We start from the raw sequence: 17237 nt of genomic DNA, 5'->3' as shown, positions 1-17237 counted from the left end.
CGTCTGCAACGCTGCAAGGCAAACGCAGCGTTTCATTGGAAATGAATGTAATTCTGGTGTACCAAAATGCAATCACACTGTCGGTGTGTTTGAAGCTTAAGCCTGAACAAGAACTACTGAGAAGTGCGTAGGAAAGGCGTGCGTGTAAAAAGCGTACATTTCCTGTCTGAATCAGGCCCTTAATGCTTTCCCACGTTGTGGTAGTACAACTTGGCATATCATCCCGAGACTCCAAGTTAACTTCGACATGATGGTTTGCGCCATCAATTTTCACGTAATTAATTTTACAGACAAAAAGATACAATGTTGAACGAAATTGTACCGACACTTCATGTTTCCATAACACCTGTCGTGTTTTTTTAAATGTTATTTATTAATAAGCCATTACTATACTTGCATAACAACTGGATGGAAACGTTGTTATTAAGGCACAACACAGACCTACTACATGGGTTGCAGGCCATGAATCGCAAGCCAGTACCAGCTCTACCCCTCAGTATTATTCTGGATACTCAGGTAGATACTTCACTGAAGTATTTTATTGTCAAGAGAATCATGTAGACAGCCGTACGTATCGTTGTCAAATAAACTATAAATTCCATCGACAACAAATCATAGACAGGCAGTTCTGATTTCGAAAGTTAATTATCTTAAATGTTTTAACATTGGACATTAACCAAATCTCCCCCAGTTCCTGTATCATGTCTGCAAAGTCTCTCAACTTCTTCAATGTCATCATTTGGGGCTCCCTGTAAGAGTGATCGCTACACTGTATGCATTACGTTGTATACTTGTAGCTACAGTAAAATAGCCACCCGTTCTACATTTCCCATCTGCCTTGCAATCCAAATTAATTAGCAATGCAAATCATGCCGATTCTGTATTGAACAGAACAAATATTGTAATTGTGTCACCGACAGTTTGATGCAAATACCTGGAAATGAGCATGATTCTTTTCCACTTTAATTAATAACCTGTGAAATCGCAGTCAACAAAAGGCATACAAATGTATAAGCACAACAAGTAGCTAAGCATAATACGGGTCACTGGTGGTTAGGCATAAATAGGCCCTAACTTATGTCTGGTTTGGTAATCAAATTGCCCCAGGGGTTCTGCTTAATTCAGATTTGAAACAAAATGTGACGATCATTTTTCTTGATGGAAGTGACATGCTGAAAGCATAAAAACCTTTGATGCAATACAAAGTAACGATGTCTGCTCATTGTGTAGCTAGATACAATCTAACTGGCACACGCAGACAAACAAGTTTATTCAAAAAATGATCTACTGATTCTCAGAATATTACATTAAATCCACTTACTGAATGTCTGGATTGTGGAAACATCATGTCAATTCCTTGTTTATTGTTTTCCTTCCCAAATACGATGAATGATGAGTATTCAAAAATGCAGCCACAAAAATATTGGCTTGTTGTTCCCCTCTTTGTCCGTATTCGCAAGCTCGAAGCTAGCCAATAATCGCACGAGTTGACCAGATCACTAGCGAACGCTAGTTATTGTCCCCAAAATTGGTGATGCAGCTGGCGTTAGCTAGCTAATCAATATCTCCTGTTTGTCCAGGTGTATATCACTCGACAGAAGTAGCCTAGCAGCTACCAGCTGGAATCTCGTTTTCGTTGGTGATGAAATACAAACCTCAACCATTTGAATGGTCCTTTCTTAATTCTTCAAAGGCTGTCGCTCAAAATGATTAATCGCTGTTGCTAACGTCAGTTTTCAGGTAACTTAACTAGTACACTAGCTAGCTAAATATAATATGCATATAACTACAAATGTTATGGATAACGCTAGGTCTTTTCGTGGTTTCTTTTGTTCGGTCTTCTTTCACCGTGTTTTCGCCAACGCAACAAAGCCAGCTAAAGCTATATGTCCGCGAACACACAACGCTTCAGAGGGAAAACTGCTCGAATTCGCAAAAATAACAAAATGGACCTCCGTATTCGCTTAAATTGAATTCCTCCCGTTTATTAATAACTAGTGCTGGTAAACAAACAGTTGGCGCAAACAACTACTCAAGCTTAAATCATTACATTAACAAATCTTATAGTAAACTTTAAAGTATACACTTGCTCAGCGTCTGTCAAATCTGTCCCTAGCCGAAATCCGAATTTGTGGCGGAGGCTGAAGTCGACATTCCATTCCTAAGGCAAGTTGCGACGTTACAAAACGCCCCACAAAGATATCCACCGTACAGAACAAATCATATTCTATGCCAATTGGAATAGAACGCAGTGGGTGTTAAAGAAAATGTATTTCTATCTGAAACGTTCTACGTTGCACTTCTAAACATGCCCCAAACGTCATCCCAGAAATGTAATGGCTAAAGAACTAGCGCCCCCCGTGGAAGGGAACACCAAAATTCCACCTTGAATGAGTACACTAGCTGCATTTAATTTGTTTTCTATTGTTTCCCACTGGTATCAACAACAAATGTCAACCACATAAAATGTTTGTCTTCTGGATGCTTTTTTTGTTTAAATCATAAAGCAGCATAGGCTATATTTCAAAATCTAATTGTTCAGAAATTAGTTCATAATATAGACAGATAACACCAGCACAGAGTATAGGAACACATTTTATTCCAATTTAAAACAGATACTTTTTCTTTAAAGGAGAAGGCTATGAAAATCATTTTCATGTTTGAATGAGGTTCAGGCAACAGTGGTTGAAATGAAACATACAAAAGAGAAATATGGCTAAAATACTGTAAATCAATACCCTTTAGGTCCCTTTTCTGGAGGGCTTTGCATTAATACAGTCCCCCTTTCCCCACCCAAACCAACACATGCAATTAAAATGTGATTTCTTTAAAAACAGCAGTTTATCATTAAATACAGAATAAAATTCACCTTTTTCATTTTCATTTATTTATTCATTCATCTTAATCACATACTTAGTGTTTATTTGTTTTAAAAAGTGGACCATGAAATATATAGGTCCTTATTATGATTTTTCACAACATTGGCACTTGTTAAGAGTCTGGCTCTACAAAGAAAGGGGATTGGCACATTCATTATTGTACATCATTTACATTTGGTATACTTAAGAAAAAAATACGTTACTTTCAATTCATACACCACTACACAAAGTTTATTTAACCTCTTATTTAAAAATCTATCATATTAAGTGCTCCTAAATACAAGAGTTCAGGTAATGCATCAGCCTTACAAAAGAAACAAAAAGATGCAATGATAGCTTTTAGCATTTCTAGGCATCCATCACATCAGTATGGATCTCAAGAAAAAGCATTAACCATCAAGTGTATACACATCTCATAGTACCAACAAAACGTGCTTGAATGAACATGTAAGTTGCATGAATGCAGGAAGTCCCATTGCTGCAGCGCAGGTTCAGTGCATTGACCCGGGAGAAAGAAAGGATTGAAGATCAAGTAAGAGGAGACAACAGCTGATATTCTAAAAAACACCATATTCATTAATTCACCGATGAATCCAACTGCTACAGTATATTACCCCTTCGGTACCTTCACTTGGCAAAGCATTACAATAAATAAAGTTTAACAGGCTTATTTCAAAATGAACTGTATGGAAAAATGGTGGCAACTGTTTGTATATACTGTAGTGCTAGTCAGTCTATGGCATGGACTTGCCTCTAGTAGTGTATTCCTTCCTCAATACCCACTGTGCTGGTTTTAGTGATGACAGTACTTCTTCCGTGTTCTCCTACTAGTTATTGTGATGCTCAATTAGTGTGCTGTAGAGGGTGCACATAGCTACATACACACTGTCCATAGTCCACATGTGGAGAAAACCAATGTACTTGGTTTAAACTGACACTGACTGTATGCCCAGAAAACCCATGGTAGCATTCTCATATCTGCCAACAGCAGGGAGGGAGGCCGGCCTACGCCAGACATTTGTACAGTGTTTTTTGGAGCGAAGCAACCACACAGCACATCATACACCTCAAAACCACTGGATCACAAACGGATGCAGATACCTACAGCAAAGAGAGCAAAAGGTGTACAATGTAACTAAATTAATGCAAAACCACTGGGGGGTTACAAGCATGAAGAGAGCCCAGCATGAGTGTCATGTGTAGAACTAAACCCTACTCTACCTAAGCAAGTAAACCACAGGTCAAAGGGGATGGAGTGTGCTTCTTGAGGTAACAGAGCAGCACAGAAGCAGTAACCACTCTAAAACAAGCTGCCTTGTTGGTGGTGATCTGAAGTACCACTGGCAACATCTCAGTCCAGCCTGCCCTGGCAAGAGACCTTCGTACTCCTGAGAGAGAAATGAAAACTTGCCAACAAGCTCAACAAGTTAACCAAAAACATCCGTTCAGACATATGCAATTAAGACAAAAAGTCTGTTCAAATTTCAAATTTAGTTGAAAGCCTCATCTGCAGTTGCACAGGAAGCATTCATATTTCTGCTTCTTATGTACAGTTCACAAATAATGTGGTATATAAAGTATTAGGTGGGGGACCATTAACAAAGGAAGGCCTTCAAATACAAGTTGTGCAACACCAAACATCCCTGACAACTCGCAAGCTGGCTTCACGACGAGGCCACATCCACCGTGGGTTAGCCAAATGACAAGGCATTACAAAATGTCCAACATGTTTCAACATTTTTAAAACACTGTGGCACATAATTAAACTAAGTCCAAAAAAAGGTAATACTTTTCCACCTTCAGTGAAAGCAACATTTATAGATATTTCCATGAATTGAAAAAAACATTTAACAACTGGTGTAGAGACAATGTAGAGGAAAGGTAAAAGTTGGACCTTTCAGCCAGGCTAGTATACAGTGGACATTAGTTAAGGGGGACTGAAGAGTATACCCAAGCCAACATTATGGGCAAAACATTCTTAGGTTGCAATTCAATGTAATTGTAAACACACAGCAAGATCTTAAACGGAGCACAAACTTCACTTTGCAGGGTAAGTGCTTGCCATGTACAGTAGAATGTGAAAAATATTTGGGCACCCTGCACTCAATTTGGCCATTATTTTTGGCACCAAAAATACAAGATATGAAAAACAAGTCTGTCATCATGATAACTCTATAAAGTGTTAAGTTTCACCTAACCACTCTCACCCTACGCTCTCTGGAGTGCAAATAGCACTGTGGCAATCATATGTCTTCCAGTCATGGTCTTTCTTAGTATATAAATGTCAAGCATAGAAACATGACTAGTAGGGCACATAAAACACAAACCATCCACAACAATGGACTAAAGCCAAGCTGAAGACATAAATGGCAGGTGGGAACGGAAGAGCACAATAAAGATTGGCTGAGGCAGGCAGCTATGCGATCCCCTTGTGGTTTTACTAGGCTCTGCTCGGGCCCAAACGGGCTGGTCAAAGTTTACAGGCAAATAGCCAGCAGAATTCATCCTCCAATGATCACCAACTGGCATCCCTGGACAGTTTGCACTCAACCTGTGGCAATAGCCTTCCCCTTGGCATCAACACACCCCAACACTGGCTCCCTGATTCATAACACCCACTTTAATTGCACCTATTGCTCTATATCACCCATAGAGTCCTTTAATTCTCTGTCAACTTTGCTAGTAGTAGCCCTTATAATGAAAAGTTATGAAAACTCACCTGAATTACGTTGAAGACAAAATAGCAATCTATCGACATATTGTTAGCTATGGAATCTTAACTATTAAGCAAAAGACAAGATATTGGATTAAAAACCAATACCAAACTAAAATCTTAAATTTCAAAAATGCAAGCACAGACCAGTTAAATTCAACCACTGACGAGTTTCCTTTTCTCTTTTTTTCCTATTTGCATAATGCACCAACCCAAAATGGAAAAGAATCTTCCCATTCTCAAGCATTTCGAAATTGAAGCAGAACATAACTGCAACTACCAAGTATGATGTCTCTAAAGAAAGATAGATCACGTGCCGATATTATTATTATTATTTTTTTTACAGCAGTATGGACCCCATCTCTCCCAGTCTCCCATCTGATGGAGACACTTCTAGATGGAAGCAGAGAGGAAGAGTCAGACAAACAACATCTAGAGCTCTGGTCCATAAATTAGACAAAAAAAAATTAAAAAAGACTTCACTTATTTATCACTACCATTTCTCATTTCTATTGGCCAAAAAGGGAAAAAATATCCAATACCTTTAACAAAGAGAAGCTGTACTGACACCGTGTGGAGGACCAACTTGTGACTTAAGTTAGCTGGCAGCACTAAAGATTTCTTTATTACAACAAACTATTGCTCCTTACTACTCCTTTATGTCATCTGCACAAGTACAGCAAGTTGTTTACCTTCATTGGAAGATAACCAAAATGTAAAAAAATTCACATAAACACAGTATCAAACAATTGTAATTAATTAGGCAATTGTCCAAAAGAAACTGTATAGTACAGCAAATATAAATTAGTTTTGCCTAAATTAGTGTACCAAACTTTTCAATGCAACTATGAGAGAAGACATGTAAATATACACATTTCGTTTCAGTCATCTCCATCACCCCATTCCCCAACAAGTTGGTTTTGTTCATCATATCCGAACAGTTTTGGGGGATACAACTGATACTGGCAACTTGATTGGATTTACAGCACACAAAACATAATACATTTGGCAAATGGTACAGCATTTTAAGGAGTAAAAATCATGACAAATTAAATATAACTAGTGCTGCAGTATATTCATATTGTTGTTTTAGTTTTAGAATGTTACAAGATGCTGCCAATTCAACAAGTGGTTCTGTGAAAAATGTAAATGATGTTTTGTCTAAGGGACGGGGGAGCAGTGGATTAAGGAGGAAACTTTAACAGTCTCCAATCATGTAGGTTACATCCTCTATTGGATAATTATGACTTTCCTCTTGGAAATGAGAAACGCTGCGGTCTTGTTCATCTTTAATTAACATCTTCATCGGGAAAGTGGTAGTACCAATAGTCAAACTCACCTAAAATAATTCTTAATATACACAGATCAATTTACTTCATCTCTCCCACCCTTGCTCTGTCTATGTGTGAGCATCCACTTGATTGTAACACACACCCACACACTTTTTACATTCAACAGTGCAAGGTGACTTCTAGCCTAGTGTGAGGTTAGGAAAAAACACACCTCAAAGACCATGTAGAGTTGAGCTTCCCCCCCGCACCTGTTCCAACAATATTCTATGCAGTTACCCACAACCCCCTGCAGACTGGTGGGTGCCCAGCCTCCCCATCCCGCAGACAGACCCTGCTGACTGTGAAGGGGGGGCACTGGCTTTTTCCTGCTTTTCTACACCTCAGCTCACCTCTCCTTCCTTTAAATCACACCAGCACCCAAGCCACCAAATCAAACAGACTTCTACCTACCTCCAAGCCCCCCTCCTTTAACAGGGGTGACCCAGAGACGCAAGCCACACCAGGTGACAAATGAGAGCTGTCAACCACCAAGTCAAGTCAGAGCAGCCTCCGAGTATGTATGTATGTATGTATGTATGTATGTATGTATGTATGTATGTATGTATGTATGTATGTATGTATGTATGTATGTATGTATGTATGTATGTATGTGTGTATGTGTGTATGTGTGTGTGAGTGTGTGACATTAGGAGGGACGCAGGCTGCAGTGGGCAGGGAAGAGAGGAGTGGGGGGAATGACTGGAGCTGGAAAAACACATCCAATTAAACCATAGATAAGGAGCAGGAGGATGTTGGGACCAGGGGTGAATAGAACCTGGAATATATTACGCATGTGTGACCGAGTGTGTGTAAATGCATGTTGGTGAATGTGTCTGCATGTGTGTGTTAGTGCAGGTGTGTGTGTACGGTTTCATTTGTTGGGGTGTGTGTATAGATGTGTACTCTGTGCTGTGTGTGGGCTGCCGGTTTCTCTCAATTTCTCTCGCTCACACCAAGTTGTACTCCTTCAGGTTGAGCTGCAGGATGGTGTCTTTGACGGCAGCGAACACAAAGCGGATGTTCTCTGTGTCCGTGGCGCAGGTGAAGTGGGAGTAGATTATCTTGTCACTGTCAGGGTTCAGGTCCACAAACATCTTTAGGATAAACTCCCGGCCCGCCTGAGCGTCTCTCTGGGGCCCTAGGGGCACACACACACACACACACACACACACACACACACACACACACACACACACACACACACACACACACACACATTATCCCAAAGCTACAGGCAACAGGACACATCACTGTGTACCTGTGCTACCAACGAACACACAACATTTCAAATTGAAAGGATGACATGTTACATGATCTCAAAAGGTAAGTGATTTAAATCCTGAATGGTGTGAATTTGTATTACATTTCAGTTCATTGTCTAGCCACACGGTGTCACTAAATACTAACAAAAATACATTCAGGTCTGTTCAAGCCACCTATAGTTTGAAATGAATAATGTTCCAATAATAAATCAATAATATGCATTATATTTGATAATTTTCCTCAGTAGCTGCCATGGTACTGGACATGGCCACATTAGCCAGTGCAGAGAGGTGCTAGGATAAAGGTAAAGAGTCGTTTACCATCAAACTCGGGGAAGTAGTCGACCAGATGGGAGTAAGTGATCTTCTCCTCCAAGAGGTCCTTCTTGTTGAGGAACAGGATGACGGAGGAGTTCTGGAACCAGGGATATGTGATGATGGTCCGGAACAGAGCCTTGCTCTCCTCCATCCGATTCTGACAGAGAAAGAGGGAGGTAGAGCGATAGGGACAGAAAGGAGAAAGGAAAGGATGGTCAGAACTCGCTTGGTTCCTTTATTTGATCTATATAAGCTATGCACAAAGTAGTCTATTTTGCATAGATAACAAAATATAATCACAGCGACTGTTCAAACAATAAACCAAAGAACTTTGAGGCCTTCAAGTCCACCCAAAAGGTGTTTTGTTTAGAAGTAATATCTACGTGATTCCAGGCTATTTTGAAACGGTAAAAACAGCTGCTAGCAATGTGCTTTTTCTCCGTGAGCAAACATGATAAATGTTATATTTTTGCTGATATGGGAGCGAATATATTCAGGCAGTATATCAAAACTGGAAAAATGTTGTAGGTTGCACTGGCAAGTAGAAGACTATTTGCCAGGGTATATTATTTCATTATAAATCTGATTATTTCACATGGTGGAGATGTGAGAAGCTAAAATGCTAGCTTGCTTGCAGTTTTTAGCAAGCTGCTAGCAGAGTAGCCTACAGCCAAATGGCAGGCACAAAATGAGGTAATGTAAAACAAACCTAAACTTTTATTACATGTAGCTATTATTCAAATATGCAATTGGTTTTCTTGCTTTGAAATTAGCCAACAGTGGTGATGTTTTCAGCGTGATTATTAGGTAAATGAAAAACAAACATATGTTTTCATTATTCTATGTCATGCAAAAACATTTGAAAATATGCTAATTAGTGTTAACATTTTGTTCTGTTCAATTATCTAAAATCAACCAATGTATTTCTTTCAATTCATCTATTGGGCCAAAAAACTTGACAGTAAATGTTACTTTTCCTATGAAGAAACAACCCCTTCTCTACTAGAGCAAACCCATATATTTGGTGGCAGGTAGCCTAGTGGTTAGAGCGTTGAGCCAGTAACCGAAAGGTTGCTAGATTGAATCCCCGAGCTGACAAGGTAAAAATCTGTTGTCATGCCCCGGAACAAGGCAGTTAACCCACTGTTCCCCGGTAGGCCGTCATTGTAAATAAGAATTTGTTCTTAACTGACTTGCCTAGTTAAATAATAAAAACTTTGGTCATTCATGAGCTCATATTAAGATACTGCTATTAAATCAAGCAGTACTAACAAAATAGTGAATCTAGCCCAAAAAATAAAATAATAATCTGGCTTGAAAACACATGGCCAATTGCTACTGCATACAACTCAATTCAGTGTAATTTTAAATGCCTGACTGCACTTGATAAAAACAATGAAATTGTCTAGTGAAACAATCATACGGCTTTCAAAATATTATTGTACCCTAGAGACCAATTCACAAAGACTCCCATGGCATTTATAGGAAATAAAGGTGGGGCAGTGATGAGATGTATTACTCTCATCCTCCAAATAAGTTCACCAATTTTTGCGGGAGGATCAATAAATATGTAGTTGAAAAATATAATGGGTGGAGTAATGCGCATGTTAGGGTTAACTTTGCTCTTGTGAGTTTGCTGTGGTCTGCGTTAAGTCTATGTGAGAGCAGATCTTTGGCATTATATAATCCCATTCTCCATGCAGAGGCACCCATCCTGTCTGTGTGTAAGGAGGGCCTGCTCTGCTGCTCCTGTGACATGATGTTTACTGTCAGATCAGGTAGATCCAGTAGCGTAGATCCAGTAGTGAGAGCAGTGCAGGAGGATGTGGATGTCTCTACCCTCCCAAATACTCCGCCTGGCAACGTGGTGCAGTGCTGTATGAAACACTCTCTGTCATATGACCCATCAGACAGTTTGTTGTTCTAAACCAGCTCTCTCCGATGACTAAACAGCCTGATCATATTATCCTCATTTCATCTGGAGCTGCAGTCAAAGGGACTGTAAATAAGAGACTAATGACAGTGTGCCTGGTGTGTGTGCGTGTGTTCAATCTCACCTCGTTGTCAGACTCCACCAGAACCTGGTCATACTCGCTGAGGGCAACCAGGAACATGATGGATGTGACGTTCTCAAAGCAGTGGATCCACTTCCTCCTCTCTGACCTCTGACCCCCTACATCCACCATCCTGATTGGACAGGACCAGGATGGAGAGATGAATATAGGAGAGAGGTTTTCAAAATTAGGCTAAATTCAGACATTGATGGCAAGTTAAAAAGGGGTTTTATTGTGGTAACTAGGGTATCCAACTAAATCATTTGGTGAAACTTAAACATTTAAGGTTAGTCTCGTTATCCCCTTTTAGGATGCATAATGCCCAAAATCTAGCAATGAATACGGCTAACTGTCAAACAAAGCAAAAATATAATGGATATCAAGGAATTAAAATGATTGTTACATTGGGAAATTACTGCATTTTAGTTACAATTGAGAACAGCACTTATAATGCAATAAGATGTATACCCTTCTGGTCTGCTTTTAAAATACATCAGTGCAAAGAAGCACTCAAACACACTGTTTTTACCATCATATACAACTATTTGGAAAACATGATTATGTGGACATTATGTTCCTTTCTGGTCAGGATTGTAAGTTAGGCAGTTATATGTTAACGTATGAGAATTAAACATTGCATACTGTACATGCGACATGCATTATCCTATCAATAACTTAAATTGATAACAATTAAGTTTGATAACTTATTATGCACTAATGCAACATGCAGTACAGTAAATCAAAGAAGGTGCAAGGACAGGTTAAACGACCCAAGATGAACCAAAAAGAAAAGAGAAAAGGTGTGCACTGTGCAGAGCCACATCCCAGCCCATTCCCAGCTAAGTGGATGCAGGTGTGCCAGAGAGGCCAGATCGGGACGGCATTAGCCCGCTTGGAAGCAGCATCCAAGTCAGCCAGTGACTTCAGATTCAGAGCACAAGCCCAGCAGCAGTGTGGGGAGGTAGGCCAGTGCAAAAAGGAGAGAGGAAAGGGGGATTAGAGGGGGAAAAGGGAAGGATATAGAGGGGGAGAAGGGAAGGATACAGAGGGGGAAGGAAAGAATACAGGGAGAGGGGAAGAATGGGAGAGCAGAGGGAACCTCCATCACAGATCAAGCAGGGGTACTGAGTGGAGGCAAGGATTTGGGAATACCGCTACAGTTGTTTTCAAAACATTATTTTCATGGATTTCATAGAATTTTGCATTCATAGATGATGGATCAGGTTAGCCATCATGCAACTCAGAAATCCTTCTATTTTCCAACAGTGGTTTAGTTGATGGGAGATATCTATTAGTCTATATCCATGTTATCAAAGGAGGATCAGGGTTTCTTTCCTAGCCTAGTGAGCAGCAGCTACCTCTGTCCGTCCCTGGCTGGCTCTTCCGCAAAGTGAGAAGGGGAGGCGTTGATAAATGGGGTCCTCTAGGATGCCTGCCTAAAATAAAAGCTCCTTCGCATCAGCCGACCTCCTTTCCTGTAGCAGTGATGGGTGACCTACTTAGAAGGATAGGCTCTCCTATGGAGGATGAGCCCAGAGAAATCATGACATTCTCAACCACTTCAAAAAGGCAATTAAGAGAGGGAAGCGCCACGGCCGAAAGCAGCAGACATGCATGTTTACTTTGTCCTCATGAAATCCTGCCTTGTGCAGCTGCTGCGAGTACAACCCGGGCTGGGCTGCACCAGACCCCATCACTCTAACACACATTGGGTTGGGGTGGAGAGGGGGGGGCTCCTTGCATCACAAGTCTCTCCCTATCTGACTAGCCAAATATTCTCATTGAGATTTAAATGCGGATCGTCTGGATTTGCTTCAATCCTAAGGAATATCTCTGTAATATATTATTATATATGCTACATGTCCTTAAACACTGCTGTAGTGATTCACAGCCTATCCATCCAATATCAGTAGAGTGAAGCGATGGAGAGATCCTCGAGTCCAACCTCATTGTGAGCCTGGGAGTTATTTCTAGCGCTGCCGCGCGTAGGAGGGGCTGACATGCTGGCTTCCTATCGATTTGCACTCTTTTGTAATCGCTCGTTCGCTGGTTTCATCTCCTCATGATTATCCTCTTGGAGGAGGAGGGGGCTGTTCTACACCTTGGTGCCCAGTGATCAGTCTCTTCCGCCTGGCCACTTCCAGGAGGCTCCCCCTCCCTCACCTCGACTGGCTTGGCCCAGACGACACTAACAGGCAGCATGCCTGGTTACATCATGACGACACCAGACTGGTTACAGTCGTGGAGTACACGGTTTCTCAACATCCCTGTTATGATGACTAAATCTTCAGATGACTAGCTGATATTTAGCTCATCATTCTACTCCATCCAGTATTGTACCATGCAAAGCAAGGGGCTGAAGTGTTGTTCAGTGTTCATCTCGAGGATTACATAGCGATAATTAAGACTTGATGGGCCTGAGACAATTATGATGGGTGGGTAAAAACTGGAGATCAAACAACAATGAGGAATAAAATTAAGCAGCAGGTGAATCAGTGATATTCATTGTTCCTGTTGATCTTGTGAGGGAGAAAATGATCAATGTTCTCTGATGTTATCGCACAGTCAACATGAATATTGAAACAATGATTTATTTCAGAGGAAATACAAAACACTGGGAAGGGAGTAAAAGTGTGAATGTCTTTCTACCTGAAAATGATGCTTTGCAAGTCGAAAGGGTATTCAATGATCCCTGTGGTGGGGATGCGAACCCTAAGCACATCTTGTTGGGTTGGTAGAAAGTTGGGTTCAGCAATACGATCCAGATCGCTTAGATAGCTAGAGACCGGGAGAGAGAGAGACAGGAACGACAAAGAGAGACAGAGATAGAGAGTGAAGCATTACAGCAGATACCCCCCTCCAAAGCAAGTGGACCAGTCAGTCCCAAACAGGAGAACCCATTCCTGAGAGCTCTGGGGGGTGACCCTTCACCTGCCACCTCTACCACCTACTAATCCCCCCAATCATCTCCCAGAAAGTGAGTACAGTACCTGATAGCAGCTTTCAGAGACTCTGTTAAACCTTGCATTTGTTTTGCTTTTCCCAAAACTTTTCCCATAAAACCTTCATTATATTGGGTTCAAATTGAGGCAGTCCGCAAGTTCAATAAGATCTGGACTAAATACCCCTTTTCCTTTTTTGGTTATAGTTAGGAGTAGTGATTTGGCCTCAGACAGACTCAGAGCTGCTGATAGGAAGGAGTCTCAGAGAGCACGCTACCAGGACCCAGGGCTGTGCGGCCAGCAGCAGTGGGGGTGAGGTGGAGCTAGAATAGTGGCGGAGGTATAGGCAGCACTTCACACCAGTACCTGAAGATTACATTCTCCAGGTCAAAAGGGTACTCAATGATGCCAGTAGTGGGCACTCGAACCCGCAGCACATCCTGCTGAGTGGGCACGTACCCCTTGGTCGCTATTCGCTCTAAATCTCTAAAGTAACTGTAGAATGAAGGTGGACACATGACACGTGTGCCTGACGCTGCACAATCACCTGCACACATGCATGCAGACAAAAACCAGGTATACACACACCCTCACTCTTTCTCATGGAAACAGAAATACATACAGATAATCACATACATTGCACCCCTTGACTTTTTCCACATTTTGTTGTGTTACAGCCTGAATTTGGAAATTGATTTAATTAAGATATGTAGTCACTGGCCTACACACACACAACACCATAATGTCAAAGTGGAATTATGTTTTTCAATTTTTACAAATGAATTAAAAATGAAAAGCTGAAATGTCTTAAGTCAATAAGTCTTCAGTCCCTTATGGCAAGCCTAAATAAGTTCAGCAGTAGAAAGTTGCTTAACAAGTAAAATAATATGTTGCAGGAACTCACTCTGTGTGCAATAACAGCGTTTAACATTATTTTTTTAATAACTACCTCACCTCTGTACGCCACACATACAGATAATTGTAAGGTCCCTCAGTTGAGCAGTAATTTCAAACACAGATTCAACCACAAAGACCAGGGAGGTTTTCGAATGCCTCACAAAGGGCACCTATTGGTAGATGGGTAAAAAAAAAAAAACAGACATTCAATATCCCTTTGAGCATGGTGAAGTTATTAATTACACTTTGGATGGTGTATCAATAGACCCAGTCACTACAAGAATACAGACATCCTTCCTAACTCAGTTGCCGGAGAGGAAGGAAACTGTTCAGAGATGTCACCTCGAGGCCAATAGTGACTTTAAAACAGACAGAGTTTAATGGCTGTGATAGGAGAAACCTGAGTATTGATCAACATTGTGGTTACTCCACAATACTAACCTAAAATGTCAAGAGTGAAAAGAAGGCCTGTACAGAATACAAATATTCCAAAACATGCATCCTGTTTGCAACAAGGCACTAAAGTAATACTGCAAAAAAATGTGGCAAAGCAATTAACTTTTTGTCCTGAATACAAAGTGTTATGTTTGGAGAAAATCCAATACAACACATTACTGAGTACCACTCTTCATATTTTCAAGCATAGTGGTGGCTGCATCATGTTATGGGTATACTTGTAATCGTTAAGGACTGGGGAATTTTCAGGATAGAAAATAAACAAATGGAGCTTAGCACAGGCAAAGTCCTAGAAGAAAACCTGGTTCAGTCTGCTTTCCACCAGACACTGGAAGATGAATTTACCTTTCAGCAGGACAATAACCTAAAACATAAGGCCAAATCTACACTGGAGTTGCTTACCAAGAAGACATTGAATGTTCTTGAGTGGCCTAGTTACAGTTCTGACTTAAAATAGGCATGAAAATCTGTGGCAAGACTTGAAAATGGCTGTCTAGCCATGATCAACAGCAAACTTGACAGAAGAATAAAAAAAAGTATGTGCAAATATTGTATAATCCAGGTGTTAAGAGGCTTACCCAGAAAGACTCACTGCTGTCATCGCTGCCAAAGGTGATTCTAACAGGTATTGACTCAGGGGTGTGAATACTTACGTAAATTAGATATTTCTGTACTTAAATGTTCAATACATTTGCTAACATTTCTAAAAGCATGTTTTCACTTTGTCATTATGGGGTATTGTGTGGTGAAAAACAATTATGGCACTGTACATTAATATATTACAGCTGTATCCTGTTACTCCTCACAAAGTAACGGTAGGCAGTATCCGTTTGTAACAATTATCACTAACCCTGTTAGGGGGCCTGAATCACAATAGCTCAAGTCTTTAGGGCCAAGTAACATAACATCCTAAAATGGTCCATGTGGACATTTGGGTTCATTTTTACAGTCCTGATAACCTTATCAGTCATAAAAATACAGAGTAGCCTAATCACTACATTGATTCTGAGTCATATTACAACAAAGTGTTTTGTCCCTGGAAAGCTATAAGCATTAGTCATGGTGACAAAGTGCTTACTCTGCATTTTAGGGTTGAACAAATTCAGACCTATAATTCTACATAACAAACATGAAATTCAGGTCTCGTTAGGTTAGTTCAAATAGAACTAAGGTGGAGCAGGATGAGAAACGTTGCCGTCTGTTCTTCCTCTTTCCATCGCTCAGTTTTTTTCCTCTTTCTTTTGGTCTCTTTAAATCTCTTTCACTTTCTCCTGCGAAACACTATTTAATAGAGTCAGGGAGAGACGATATTCACTATTATGGTAACTCATTCTCTTCAATTTAAAAATCTCAATCTCTCTCATTCTAACACTTTCAATCTCTAACCACTGTAGCTATTGTGTGTGTATGCCAGAAATAGACTTACTATTTGGTTGAGTCCGAGAGCTGATATTCGCGTCTGCGGTCGTAGGCCTCCTGGATGCCAGGGTCTGTCCAAAGCATCTTTATTGCACTGATGTAGGGCTGTTCGAAGGAACACACCTTCTCCACGTCCACTTCTCGCACGAGCAGCGCGTTGGACTGGGGGGAGGAAGAGGACACCAGATAGGGGAAACAGTTGGAAAAGAGTAAAAGGTTGGACAGCGTCACTCACACTCACTGTAACAGTGCTCCAGGATTATTTAGACATTTCTGCATTCTGATCAAAGTTAAAATCAGAACATGTTAGGTCATTTGTACAGACTATTATCGATAGATTTAGGCCTAAAGACAGACTACTGTCTTGCCATTGATACATCCAGGCCTCTCCTCGGCAGTGACTTAGTGTCTGTACCTGGACAGAGCAGATTGGAGTAGCTGTAGCAGTCCATTATGTTTTATGGCATGGTTTACAGCCACTTTTATGGTCTATTTGAATACAGTTTGCATTTGATGATGCGGACATATAAAGCTGTGGCTGGACAATTCGATGCGGAGATTGCCAGCCAACAGTTGCCAGTGAGCGGTCCTATGAGTGGATGAAAATTCAGACAATGCCAGGAGAGAATTAGTCAGTAGCTGATTTTGTAGTAGTATTCCCCTCCTAGGCTATACTATGACTAGGCTATACTATGACTAGGCTATAGAAGTCCTGATGGGTGCACCTCTGGTTCACCAGTCCTAATTCAAATACATACATTTCACTTGCTATGGATATCTGCATTCAATGCCAAGTTACATGCATACAGTTGAAGTCGGAAGTTTACATACACTTAGGTTGGAGTCATTAAAACTCGTTTTTCAACCACTCCAAAAATGTCTTGTTAACAAACTATAGTTTTGGCAAGTCAGTTAGGACATCTACTTTGTGCATGACAAGTAATATTTCCAACAATTGTTTACAGA

At 40.7% G+C, this 17237-nt stretch overlaps 2 protein-coding genes across 6 annotated transcripts in view; both read right to left on the bottom strand.

The window, feature by feature from the left end:
- Positions 1-2333, bottom strand: part of tle5 (TLE family member 5, transcriptional modulator) — a 43045-nt gene extending 40712 nt beyond the window's left edge. Inside the window, exon 1 of one of the 2 annotated variants that reach the window (XM_029751276.1) lies at positions 1322-2333. In XM_029751276.1, coding sequence (XP_029607136.1) covers positions 1322-1348 — 27 coding nt within the window. In that variant the 5' untranslated portion in view covers positions 1349-2333. The remainder of the gene's footprint in view (positions 1-1321) is intronic. The other variant, XM_029751277.1, reaches the window with a different exon arrangement.
- A 249-nt stretch (positions 2334-2582) lies between these two features.
- LOC115192595 (guanine nucleotide-binding protein subunit alpha-11) overlaps positions 2583-17237 on the bottom strand; it is a 70815-nt gene continuing 56160 nt past the window's right edge. For 3 of the 4 annotated variants that reach the window (XM_029751272.1, XM_029751273.1, XM_029751274.1), the window contains 5 exons: positions 16279-16433; positions 13207-13335; positions 10561-10690; positions 8507-8660; positions 2583-8061 (listed from right to left, as the gene is read on the bottom strand). In XM_029751272.1, coding sequence (XP_029607132.1) covers positions 7871-8061; positions 8507-8660; positions 10561-10690; positions 13207-13335; positions 16279-16433 — 759 coding nt within the window. In that variant the 3' untranslated portion in view covers positions 2583-7870. Of the gene's footprint in view, positions 8062-8506; positions 8661-10560; positions 10691-13206; positions 13336-13865; positions 13995-16278; positions 16434-17237 lie in introns of all 4 variants that reach the window. The other variant, XM_029751275.1, reaches the window with a different exon arrangement.

Source organism: Salmo trutta, chromosome 4 (assembly GCF_901001165.1).
Source record: "Salmo trutta chromosome 4, fSalTru1.1, whole genome shotgun sequence".
In the NCBI taxonomy this organism is placed as follows: Eukaryota; Metazoa; Chordata; class Actinopteri; order Salmoniformes; family Salmonidae; genus Salmo; species Salmo trutta.
Note: the sequence above shows the minus strand (reverse complement) of the source record. Positions and strands in the feature narration are given on the sequence as shown.